This window comes from Astatotilapia calliptera, chromosome 1 (genome assembly GCF_964374335.1).
Source record: "Astatotilapia calliptera chromosome 1, fAstCal68.1, whole genome shotgun sequence".
Lineage (NCBI taxonomy): Eukaryota > Metazoa > Chordata > Actinopteri > Cichliformes > Cichlidae > Astatotilapia > Astatotilapia calliptera.
This window is the reverse complement of record NC_137422.1, coordinates 2,505,820-2,519,028: the sequence shown is the minus strand read 5'-3', so window position 1 is coordinate 2,519,028 and position 13,209 is coordinate 2,505,820. Positions and strand designations below refer to the sequence as shown.

General features: G+C 42.6%; 1 protein-coding gene across 3 annotated transcripts; it reads left to right on the top strand.

The window, feature by feature from the left end:
- The first annotated feature begins 2,091 nt into the window (after nucleotides 1–2,091).
- On the top strand, nucleotides 2,092–13,191 carry LOC145428702 (ankyrin repeat and death domain-containing protein 1A-like). Of its 3 annotated transcripts, XM_080301268.1 has the most exons (9): nucleotides 2,092–2,243; nucleotides 2,328–2,426; nucleotides 2,896–2,994; nucleotides 3,094–3,192; nucleotides 6,880–6,975; nucleotides 10,173–10,365; nucleotides 11,993–12,124; nucleotides 12,772–12,896; nucleotides 12,963–13,191. In XM_080301268.1, exons 2-9 carry the CDS (start codon nucleotides 2,334–2,336, stop codon nucleotides 13,032–13,034), a joined length of 909 nt encoding a protein of 302 aa, XP_080157394.1. In that variant the 5' UTR covers nucleotides 2,092–2,243; nucleotides 2,328–2,333; the 3' UTR covers nucleotides 13,035–13,191. The 3 variants fall into 3 exon arrangements, with proteins under 3 accessions (XP_080157394.1, XP_080157391.1, XP_080157397.1); XM_080301265.1 differs by having other exon boundaries at nucleotides 2,093–2,243; nucleotides 12,772–13,191; XM_080301271.1 differs by lacking the exons at nucleotides 12,772–12,896; nucleotides 12,963–13,191 and adding an exon at nucleotides 12,318–12,496 and having other exon boundaries at nucleotides 2,093–2,243.
- The last annotated feature ends 18 nt before the right edge of the window (nucleotides 13,192–13,209 follow it).

Below are 13,209 nucleotides of genomic sequence, written 5' to 3'. Positions count from 1 at the left end.
ACCACCACATGTCCCAGTGGATACTGGACTACCTCACAGGACGTCCACAGTATGTGAACATCCAGGGAGTGGACATTGAGATAGTGGACTCTTATAGGTACCTGGGTGTTCACCTGAGTAATAAACTGGACTGGAGTCACAACACTGATGCTCTTTACAGGAAGGGTCAGAGCAGACGCTACCTGCTGAGGCGGCTGAGGTCATTTGGAGTCCAGGGAGCGCTTTTAAAGACCTTCTATGACTCTGTGGTGGCATCTGTCATTTTTTACAGTGTGGTTTGTTGGAGCAGCAGTTTATCTGCAGCTGAGAGGAAGAGGTTGGATAAACTCATGAGGAAGGCCAGCATCCAGGTAAGGAAATTTCAAAAAGTTGATTCTGTTCATCTGGATGTAGTGTTTTCAGTGGAAGAAATGTTTTGTCACTCATCCAAGGCACCTAAAAAAGCTCCAGCCGATCCAGGAAAGAAGGTGAAACTGCCGTCTAAGCAAAAACCCTTAGTGATCCCGTATGTATCAGGAGTATCAGAACAATTGGGGCGATCGTGGCTCAAGAGTTGGGAGTTCGCCTTGTAATCAGAAGGTTGCCGGTTCGAGCCCCGGCTTGGACAGTCTCGGTCGTTGTGTCCTTGGGCAAGACACTTCACCCGTTGCCTACTGGTGATGGTCAGAGGGCCCGGTGGCGCCAGTGTCCGGCAGCCTCGCCTCTGTCAGTGCGCCCCAGGGTGGCTGTGGCTACACCGTAGCTGCCATTACCAGTGTGTGAATGTGTGTGTGACAGGATATGTAAAGCGCTTTGGGGTCCTTAGGGACTAGTAAAGCGTAAAGAGCCCATACATCTCTATGACAACCGTGTGCCCACCCCTGAAGCCACCCATTCTGCCATCCCAAACCAATCCCACCATCAAGAACAGCGTCCCACAGGGAGCAAGGCTTTGCAAGCCATAGACCCAGATGAACGGATGCCCCCCAGATCCAGCACCTCTGGACAGGGTGCAGGAAACAGGGTTGTTATAAAGGGTTTAACAGAAGTGTTGCATTAATTGTTTAGGAATTATAGAAATTTTTATACTCTTTTAAACCTTTGAGGCTCAAAAGCATTTGGATACATGGCTGCCAAGCAGTTTTGTGGCCATTTAAGACTTTTCCCATAATTATTCTATCAGTAATTAAGCAGAGATATAGAGATAAGTGTTGAACTTACATTTAGTAGATGTCCAGTGAAACCCTTTGTATGAGGTCCAAAGAGATGCTGACACAAGCGAAGGCTAAGATTGAACAAATTACAGAAATTGTAATTGCCAAAACACTTGTGTACCTAACTGTGTGTTGTGTTGCAGACCAGAGCAGCCTTATGATGTCCAGAACCTTAAAGAAGGGTGAATCCTATCAATCAGTGGGTCCTGCCACTGAAGCATTTTTCTTGTTTTCTTTTTAGCCATCCACTCACCCATTCAGGGTCATTGATGGGCTGGAGCCTATCTCACCTCCATGGGGAGAGATGCAGGGTATACCTTGAACAGTCTGCCAATCTGTTACAGTGCTAACACAGAGAGGCAGACAACCATTTACACTTGGCATTGGGTAGCTGTTTACTGGAACACTTAATATGAGTTTTAAGGAGATGTTGATGAAGCAACAGAAGCCATCATTAAATGAAAAACTAAATAAACATATCAGAGAGAGATTAAAAAGTTTTATGAGGAGCCAAAATAACATTTGGGACATTTTCAACCAGAAGGAATATACTAGCCAGCTCAGACAGTTTACAACAAGGTGTACACCACTGGTTACGCTCAAGAACAGGAAGAGCAGATTTGAATTTGCCAAAAAATAAAAGAACTTTCACAGCATGGGGAAAAACTATTAGTAATGTTAGTTTATGTGGTTTCCTCAGTAAACTGGGTGAGGTAGCTGACTCCTAATCACAGCGATTTCTCTAGTTTCAAGTAGCCTGGCCCTTTGACCCAGGACCTGTTGGCCTTGCAAGACCCTTCTAAGCAAAAATGATTCCTACTCACCAAACTCTTGGGATCACTCAAGCATTTTGAACCTGAAAAAACACATTTCTTCATGCTTGTGAATAATAAGCTTTAAACTGTAAAAACCTTTGACCTTGATTGTACCTGTTGTATTGTGTTGTTGTAGGATGATCTCACACCATTGCACACGGCAGCTGACGGAGGTCACTATGAATGCGTTAGACTTCTGCTGGATTCTGGCTGTAATGTCAATGCACAAACTAATGTATGCTTGTTTACTTAAATATGCAATTCAAGAGTGGGTTGGCAGTGTTATTTTCATGAATTAATATTTATCTTCTGTCTGTAGAGAAAAATGAATGCTCTCCATTATGTGGCACAGCATGGTCATGACAGAGAGGCCAGCTTGCTGCTGAAGGCAGGAATCAATGTAGATGCTATAAACAATGTAAGCACTGTTAGCTATCTCCGGAAAAAAAATTATTATGATAATTCTTTTAAAGTACCCATATGCAAAAGAAATAGAAGAAATTTATAAAAGACTTGCATAAGATTTGGCTTACTTCATATAAGGCTTATATGATTTACTCATGAAAGTGGCCACTTTCTCATTACTTTCATATATTGTTTTAGTAAGTATCCAAAACAAGTTTCATTTATATAATTTATCAAAGCATCTTATATCTGTTTTCACTCTTGTATGCTTTTCACACAAGTTTCACATAACACAAAGCTTTATAAGATTTATATATATCTTTTCCATATGGGTATTCTTACACAGTGGTATGTTAGCATGTTAGCATTTTGGTGCATAAAATGAAGAAGAAATCTAAAATTAGGCAGTAAACACTTGTAAACGTTTTAAAAGTTAATATCATAGAGAGCAGCTTTTTAATACCTGTTTCTCTTTGAAACAGCAACACTGCACACCACTCCACCTGGCTGTTTTCAACAATCACACAAAAGTTGTACGATTGCTTATCGATGCTGGCAGCAACCTGAATGCCACTGACATTGTAAGTACAAAGTTCCACAGCCACATGAACACAATGCATAATAAAATGTCCTATAATACAGTAATTTTACTTAATGGTTGTCTGTCATGTGGGCGACAGAGGCAGCAGACCGCACTACACATTGCCTCAGAACATGGCTGGCATGACCTGGCTGAGATGATGCTGATTTCTAGAGTTAGTCTCAGTCTAACTGATAAGGTACCACACACAGCTTCACACAGAATATTATGTACACTGCTCAAAACAATAAATGGAGTACTAAAGTCACACATCAGACCTTAAAAAATATTCATGTTACTTTGACATACGTTTTGAAATTCATTGAAAACAAGAAGGGGTCAGGGGTCACAAAGGTCAGTGAAAACCATAATCATCAGCCTTTTGAAGGCTGGATGAGATGGTGGTGGGGGGATCTCCTCCCAGATTTGGATGAGGGATTCAGGTGTGTGAAACATGAGGGCCAGGCAGTGACATCAGTGTCTTCATGTTTGCAGTTTGCATATAGAGCCAACAGGTCTGTGGATGACGCCATCAACATGGCCCTACACTTCATCCTGCAGCATCTGGACTCCCCAGGAACCTACGCCAGGATCCTGTTTGTGGACTTCAGCTCTGCCTTCAACACCATCCTTCCAGACCATCTCCGAGACAAGCTTTCCCAGATGAATGTGCCTGATCCCATCTGCCGGTGGATCACTGACTTCCTGACGGACAGGAAGCAGCACGTGAGGCTGGGAAAGAATGTCTCGGACTCCCGGACCATCAGCACCGGCTCCCCTCAGGGCTGTGTTCTTTCTCCTCTGCTCTTCTCCCTGTACACCAACTGCTGCACCTCCACCCAACAGTCTGTCAAGCTAATAAAGTTCGCAGATGACACCACCGTCATTGGGCTCATCTCTGACGGGGATGAGTCTGCCTACAGGAGGGAGGTTGAACGTCTGGTGACCTGGTGCAGCCACAACAACCTGGTGCTGAATGCCCAGAAGACAGTGGAGATTATTGTGGGCTTCAGGAAGCACACAGCCCCACTCCCCCCCATCATCCTGACTGACACCCCCATCACCTCTGTGGACTCATTCCGCTTCCTGGGTACCACCATCACCCAGGACCTGAAGTGGGAGCCCACCATCACCTCCGTCATCAAGAAAGCCCAGCAGAGGATGTACTTCCTGAGGCAGCTGAAGAAATTCAACCTGCCAACACGGACGATGATGCAATTCTACACTGCAATCATCGAGTCCATCCTCACCTCCTCCATCACCGTGTGGTACGCTGGAGCCACTATCAGGGACAAACAGAGACTGCAGCGTGTTGTGCGCTCTGCTGAGAAGGTGATTGGCTGTAGACTCCCATCTCTGCATTACCTGTACATCTCCAGGACACTGCGGCGTGCAGCTCGGATCTCAGCTGACCCTTCTCACCCTGGACACAGTCTGTTTGACCTGCTCCCCTCAGGCAGGAGGCTCCGGTCCATTCGCACCAGAACCTCTCGCCACAAGAACAGTTTCTTCCCCTCTGCTGTGGGACACATGAACAATAACCACATGACTGTCCCCGCCACTAACACATGACCCTACGCTGTGTCACTGCATCATTTCATGTCTGGCACTGATCACCACCTGCACTCATGTATATATCTTTCTACGTAGCACTCATAATTCTTACTCTCATGTATATATCTCATGCACATATCTTTCTTTCTACATAGCACTTTAATTCTTATTGTCTGCACTGAAGCACCGCAGCAATTTCCTAATGTTGTAAACCTCAACATCTGGCAATAAACCCATTCTGATTCTGATTCTGATTCATCATTATATAATTGCCAGGTCACTGGGTATTGCCCTGCAACACAAACCCAGGACCGAGTGCATTAAGACAAGCTCTGAGGATTTCATCCCAGCAGTACAGGGTACTGTTGGCTAGCATGGTTAATGATAAAGGAGCTTTACACAACATAATTTACCAATTCAAACCTGCATACACGCAATTCTATCTAGCATTCACACTGCGATGAACTTTCAGCTCTGGCCTGTCTCCTACTATCTGCTCCTCACTCTTCAGACTGTGCTGGGAAACACAGGCTACGTCCACACTAAAATTTGAAAATGGCGTTTTTGTCTGAAAACGCTCCGCGTCCACACTATCGTTTTCAGTCGTTTTCACAGAGTTGTGCGTCCACATTGAAACAGCCGAAAACGCTTCCGTTCCAGTCCTGCGCATGCGTGAAACGCAAGAAGATTCGGCCTGCCTCATTTCCGTCTGCCATTTATTTACTTTTCCGGCTCTTTGAAACGTCGCGGCAAATGTTGAGGAAAAGCACCGAGTTTTTTAAATGGACTAACAATGAGCTGGAGTTGTTGCTGCGAGTAACACAAAAGTACAAAGTTGCAAAAGCGAGTGAGAGTTAAAGAATTTGAAGAAAAGCTCTGGAGCACGTACAGACTGATATTAATCTTTAATAGCGCTGTCAAAACTGAGAGCAAACAAAACAAACGCTGTATAATGCCCTCCGCTATCTTAGTTTGATTGGTCACATGACTGCATCACATCACTAAAATGTGTCATCGTTTTTGAAAAGGCTCGGGATTCGCTGTCCACACTGCAACACGAAAACGGCTTTGGATAGCGTTTTCAAAACGCTGCGTTTTCCTTCACCGAAAACGGCGTCTCAGTGTGGACATGGCCACAGTGTAACCTGGATGTGCTGCAGGTACTCTCTCATCAAACCAGTACTGACGAGGATATCAAAAAGCAATTCTAGGAGAGAATAATGGTCTGTCCCATCACCTGCAGAATCATTTACTTTATGGAGATTGTCTTGGAACTGTAAGAGCAGTTTGGCGAGGAAGAACAGCTAGCAGGTCCAGCGAGCATGTGGTGTGGAGGTTAGCTGGATAACTCAAAGTCAGTCAGTTAAATCGAACAACACATTTATTTGATGTTAGCAACATAAGACCATACAAGCCAAGTCTCCACGGCTCTACTCTGTCCGTACGTACATGTGCGGAGATGGGTAGTCACCGGCGCCAGCCCGTTACAAAGGTATGGTTTCTCTCAGAACAGACACACAAGCATGTAATGGCTGCCACACTATACTCACACACCCACTACGAGACTCCCCCAACTACTACAGTTGTTAAAAGTCCGCTTGTTCATTGTAACTGTTTATACTACGTTACCCATGATGCACCTCGGTATCTGTACTTCCGGTTGGGAACGTGTTCAGCGCAGTTCTGCACAGATGAGAGGTGTGTCGGAGGATAACGTATTTACTTGCATTCCTGTATGACCACACACACCCATATACACACTCACACCCCCTTTACCTGCATGTGAATACTGTAATGCCTCCCTACCAACGCTGTACATCCTGTTGATGTCATCTGCCACCTCCTTAGTAAAGTAGGGCAACCCCCTCTAGTGGTGCTATAACACAGTAAGGTTTGTCTTGGAACGTCTTCAGTACACCTGTTTGATTTGCACCAAAAAAAGGTGAAATTAATTGATTCACTTACACTTCCGAAGACGACAGCTTGATATCCGTAAAGTTTAACTTGTGGTTGATGATCAAGTGTTCCTTTACTTTTTTGAGCTGTGTATTTCACATTGTACACTAACAAATAAAAACAGTTTTCAGTTGGTGCATTGATCCTTCTATATCATATTAATTAAGATCTTTGTTACGCTAGTCTTAAGTAGAATATTTATCTTTTTTCACACCATTTGAAACCTTGATGCGTAGTTCACTTTTTCTTTGTCCGGACAAAGTTAATCTTGTAGCACAGCATCATGATAACTGTTTTAGTATAGATTCAGATCTATGACACTCATAGCTGTGTCTTCTAACAAAGCAATGCTTTTCTGGCCATCTAATGTACACAGCAGGGAAAAACATGTCTGGAAGTGGCAGCAAGAGGAAACCATGTCGTCCTGGTGGACATGATAATTAAAGCTGACCGTTTTTCTAAATGGGAGAAGGTAAGTGTTGCTAACGCTATATTAATACTAAATACACTCTCCTTATATGAAATCTGTGCTCATATTCGATAAATACATTTTCACTCTTTTCCAGCGTATCAGCACCCATGTCCTGTTGAGTTTTTCACATTATATACATATTAATTGTTTTGGATTTTGTAATAAAAAAAAAATCCTGGCATACAGGCATAGTTATAAAGAACGAGAACAACTCAGAGCATACACTATGACTAGGTCTCCAAGATGCTTAAAACATAAGAAATCAGGAAGGGGCATGTAAAGGAATTTCTTTTACTTATGTATTAATCACATTATTTTATTGTATGATGCCTTGGTGCCACTGGATTTTAACATGTCTCACACTCATACAGTAAGACAAATGGTGGGGGTGTAGTAAGGAAGTTGGGGGAAGCAGACGACTCCACAGGAAGAGTCTTTTGTGTCTTTGAGGACTCTGGGAGGCAGCAAGGGAGTGTGAAACAGCTGTGTACTGCCTTTTGTTCCTGGAGATATTTAACTGAGAGCCATGCTGGGCTCAGACTCTGCTGACCGTCTGTCCCGCGGTCATGCAGGGACTTCATCAAGCTTGGTTGTCTGTTCTTTGTGTGTTTGATTAAAGAATGTTAGCTACCGCTCACCGCTCGTCTGCAGGCTTTATTTAAATGGAAAACTTCCACAACAGCCAACAAAAAGCTTTTTGCTAAAAAAAAGATTCAGAGCAGAAGTTTTTTGCACTGCATTTTAAAATGAAAACATATTGCATTTATTTACAATTAAAGACACAGAGCAGAAAGTGTGTTACTGTTTTACATCCACAGACACACAAGAAAAGAAGCAGGCAACATGAGGTCAAGTTATGGCAATTTTATTTGTGCATTTCAGTTTTTAAAAAACAAGCAAACGTCCCAAGAAGAAGGATGGGGTGAAAGAAAGGTGGAGATTTTAACATTAGGAGGAAGAAACTATTGATGCTGCTGAGTCAGTTCTTTCTCAGCAGTCTGCTCCAGAATCCCCTCCTGTCCTCGGCTTGCTTTTCTTTTTCTTTTGCCTTCAGTTCGTTTAAGGTCTTGTTGAGCTGCTCCTCGGCATCTTTAAATTTTTCTTTCAGCTGCTGTTTGGCCAGTTTCCCTTTGTGTTTGAGGAGCTCTTTAGCTTCCTTTTTGTGCTTTCGCATTTCTTTCAGTGCGTCTTTGCAGTCTTTCTTGGTCACCGTCATTTCTTTCTTGAATACCTTCACCTCAATTTTCTCTTCTGCAAGTTCTTCTTGTACTTTCATCAGTTCCTTCTTCATGTTTTCATTGTGACTCTTTGTATCTTCCATTTCTTTCTTTGCTTCCTGTATTTTCATTTTCTCTTCCTCCAACACTTTTTGAGCTTCCAACAATTCTTTCTTCAAATTTTCAATCTCATTTTCTGCCTCATCTTTACGTCTTTTCTCCTCTTCAAGTTGTTGCTTTACATGCAGTAATTCCTTTCTTAGTGTTTCAGCTTCAGCTGTTACATTTGCAGCTTCTTGAGTTGCCAACTGCATTTTCTTTTTTCCCTCTTCAAAAGCTTCCTGCACCTCCTGTAATTCCTGCATCACATTTCCTGCCTCCTTCTTTGCAGTTTGATATTTATTGTTGGCTTCTTGTGCTGTGCTTTTCTCTTCCTCCAATGCTTTTTGAGCTTCCAACAGTTCTTTCTTCATCTTTTCATTCTCCTTTTCTGCCTGTTGTTTTCCCATTTTCTCTCCTTTAAGTTTGAGACCCACATGCAGTAATTCCTGCAATACTACATCAGTTTCAAACTTTGAATCTTTAGCTTCTCCTCTTGATTTTTCTGCCTCTTCTTTTAATTTGATATTTTCAGCCTGTATCATTTGAAGTTCTTCTTGCAGGTTAATCAGCTGTACTGAATTGTGAGGTGAAGCACTCGCCGATCCTCTTCTCGTTCTCCCCTGATTCATTTTGGCCTTTTAAACAAAGGAGCCAACGTTTTGTAGAGGAGTGAAGTGAAGTTTTCGATGTTTCTTCGTCAACTGTCGTTTGTCCTGCACAGAGATGCTGCTGTAGATGTGTCTCTAGCTGTGTCTGGATACAATGAAACATGCTGGAACTAAGTGCTTGTGTTGCACAGTTCTACTGAACATTCCATTTCATGCATGCTCCGCCCACATGGTCAGGAATGTCAGGTGCTGCATCGCCAAAGGCTGCTCCCGTTGCCTAGCAATAACAGCTGTTTACTTTTGGGGTCTGGTTCATTATTTAATAAAGAAAACATGTCCAAGTATTGGGTGCTGAGGCTCAGCGCATATTCTAGCCTGCTGTGTGGGTGGGCAGCTAGAAATCACTGGTGGGCAACATGAGTGAGGAGAAAACTGGAGCAGCCAAGCAGGGAGCTGCAGGTTGCTGGTTTGAGTCTCTGTTCAGATGCTGGTGTCTCCTCTCTCTGAGATGTCTGCAAACAGTCCCAGATAAAACAATAAGGATAATAAACAAACACGTGACTAAAATAACAGTTATAACTCTGATGTGTTTCATGTGTAGCAGGATGGCCTCTATACAGCAGTCGCTGCAAGCATCCACATCGCCACACTCACTTTTCTTTAAGCAGGCGTGCTGGGCTCCTCCTAAGGAAAGTTTGAAACTTCATTTCCTTCATGCTGGTGAACTTTTTACCAAATATTTCCATCAAAGCTTCTCCATCACTGACAGGGATTGTTTGGATCTTCACACTCATCTCCACCAACCCTAAAAAATGAGTCTCACTTTGCTCATATAATGCCAGGAGTGTCTCCATATTCCACAAAAGTCTGTGCAAACATGTAACACTATCCCATATTCATATGAATATTATTGATATTATAACAAAAGCTGTCACCAACACAATTGTCACAAGTGCTTTTTTATTAGTTATTGCAAATGCTTGATTGCAGTTCTTGCTAGATGACAAAACCACGTATTAGGTTTAGAAGGAAATGACTTTTGGAGGTAGCAAGGGAGTGTGAAGCTTAAGGTGTAAAACAGCTGTGTACTGCCTTTTGTTCCTGGAGAAGGTATTTAACAAACCAGCTAAGTATCTTGTAAATTCTTTGTGCTAGTTTTAAAAGCAAGAGGTACTGAGAGTTTGTTTTCTTTGTACATCATATGCATAAAACGTGATAACATCCTTTTAACTTCGAACGACTCACAAAACTTTCTCCCTGTTGAATTCAGGATCACGGGGGATGTGAGCAGGTAAGAAGACCTCTGAGCTTCAAACAGGACCATCAGCCAGAGACACAGCACTTCCGTTCTGTCTTATGGACCCTCGCCACAAAGCATCTGTGTTATGGGGAGTGGAAGATTCTCGCTCAGCATTGGGACTTTAGTGAAGCACATATACAAGCTATAGAACAACAGTGGACAGGTGAGCAGTGCTGAGTTCCTAAAAAAATTATTGACAGTTTTATTGCTATTTTTATTACCTTTTTTGTACTTGTTGGGTTTTTTCATATATATATATATATAAATCTTTACACAGGAAATCATACAAGTTTGAAAAACTGTAATATAAGGCCTGTAATGTCCAGAACCATAGAAGCACTGTTTCATGGGTCCAGTGATTTTATTGAAAATAAATTCTCAAATTTGGCACTGACTGATTCACTCTACAGCATTCTGAGTACCTGAGGTGATTAACTCTGGTCTAGGTCAATTTTAACCCAGATCAAGAATTCTTTCTACAATTCTACTACAACAAATGAACTACAGATCTATTTAGAATATATGGATAGTCTGACATGAGTAAATGGATGCTTAATCCTTAATATTTCAGAGAGCAGATGGTGTTGTTTTTCTTTTGGTTTTTTTACAACATCACTTTTTTGTAGAAAAACGTCTATTATCATACAATATCTTGTCTTATAATGATGACCTGAAGCACAACTACAACTGCCTATACCTGATACCTGAATCTTGGTTAACCAGAGAGATAAAAGCCAGGAGAATAAACCAGATGTTCTCCACTGAACTACCCAAAGTATAGTCTGAATGGCAGCAGAACAAAATGAGAACAGCCCCGCCAACGCTGGAGACAGAGCAATACTGAAGAGTATATGTAAGAAGGATGCAACACATAACAGAAATGCTCAGTGCCTAGTGGATCTAAGAGCAGACTGCAACAACCTCCCTGAAAGGATCCAGTAACCATCACAGTGGCAGACATGTCAAGCAGAGGGATTGGACAGCACCATTCCCTGCCATGTTTAACACCTACTGGATAGGGAAGCTAACAAGCTAACTCCATTAGCATCCTGCAGCACAAATGAACCAGGTGCTAATGGTTGAGACCCACCCGGAATGTCTAACCGAAGGCTGTCCTGATCCCCAAGGATCCCAAGAAGGGGCCGGTCCCATCCAACTACTGGCCAATAACTTGGCTAAACTGCCCACCAGATTGCCCTCCTCCTGAATGGTAGATACTGTACCTCCGTCCATCCAAACCCACACTTGTCCTTGTTGGACATAGTTGGATATAATTGCTAATCTTTCTCTTTGGGTAGATTGGTCCTCCAACCAAGAGCAGTCTCTCCAAGATGACAGCAGTTTGCAACATGGATTGTAATAAGTTTTTCAGCTTTTGTACACTGTTGCAAGAGTTACATTCTGGGCACAGCTTTTTTCTTTAATTCCAAATGCCAGATCTTTGACACCTTGCTTTTAAACTCTATTTGACTTTTAACCTGTTGAACCTTTTTTTTTAATTTAAAGTTGAACTTTAAATAAAATATTAAATTATATAAAATAAAATATTGTTTCATTTTGTTGGAGCACTTAAAATGTAAGATATCAGGATGTCATTCAGCTTTGCTTACTGGCCAAGTACCTCGCTTGCTTAACGCTGGTCTGTGGTTACAATACAGACCCAGTGGACTATATGAACTAGTTAGTTACTGTGATTCTATAAATGTTCTGATGGTATAAGAACTGTCTACAGTGACTGTGTTTAACTAAAAGTTCAGATGGATAATGCTTGATATAAATCTAAATTGAAGGTAAGAAAAGCTTCAAAGATCATGGTCACCGGATGCTGTTAATCTGGCTTCATGGAGTGCTCGTAGCTGGAGAAAACCCTACCAAAGGCCTCTATGAGGGGTTGGTGGAAATCTCCCGGACAGATTTGGCAGGTGAGCTAATCAGGGAGGTCACTTCCTTTCACTGGTCAGACTATTTGTCAGTTTTAACAGTCATACAATATTAGTTAACAATATTTCTCCACAGAAAGACCAATAATGCCGTAAGACTGTTTTTCTGTTTGTTCACTGGAATGTGTCTACTTTTTTTCTTTTCTCTGTTTTCCTCTTCTGGTTTGTTATCCAGAGTTCATCCGACAGAAGGCAAACTCCCAGACCAGCTCTCCTAAAATGTGCTGCGTAATGTGACGGCAACAAGTTTATGCTTATCATCGAGCTATTGTGTTAGCTTTGTTAAAACTTTCTTTATTTAAAGAAATAAAAATGTTATTTTCTATAAATAAAATTACATGATTTGAATTGTGAGTCACATAATGGTTTACATTTTTTAATGAAAGATAGGTGTGTAGCAGCCAGGGGAAAGTTGCTCTCTATTTATTTCTTTTTTTTTTGCCGTGCAATTTTGTCAGGTTTTCTCTACTGCAGCACTTGAACTGTGTTTACCTAGAAGGGCTGTAACAACAGCCTTGCACTGCTGCAGATTTCCATGTGCTGCATCCCATGCCAGTTATCCACACACAAAGAAAGGACAAGACAAGCTGCCCCTAACCTACCCAAAATGCCCCACGCCTGCTGCTTAGGTGTGGGATTTTGCTTCCCCCAAAGGTCCTTGAGGTTCCTGAGATTCCCTAAAGCGCAGATCGTACCTCCCAACATGGGCCAGCTCGCTCCACATGATAGTGCATCCGAGGAGGCGTGGACCCCCCTGCGGAGGCGTGGACCCCCCCTGCGCATGGAGAGACCAAACCATGAAACTGGCGACTCCGGGCACTGGTGCTCCATACTCCTTGCAGGCCCCCTGCATCCCAGACCCCAAACCCCAAGACCCTCACACCAACACTAGTTCACTGGATCTAAGACAGAGCCCAGCTCCTAACAAAAAGCGCCCCTCACAATGATGCTTTACAACACTGCATCTGATGTTTTGTGTTGCACTTGATGTTGTAAGGCTTGGATGCAGCTGCTTGGCCATATAAACCCATTCCATGAAGCCCTCTATGCACTGTTGTCCAGCTAAT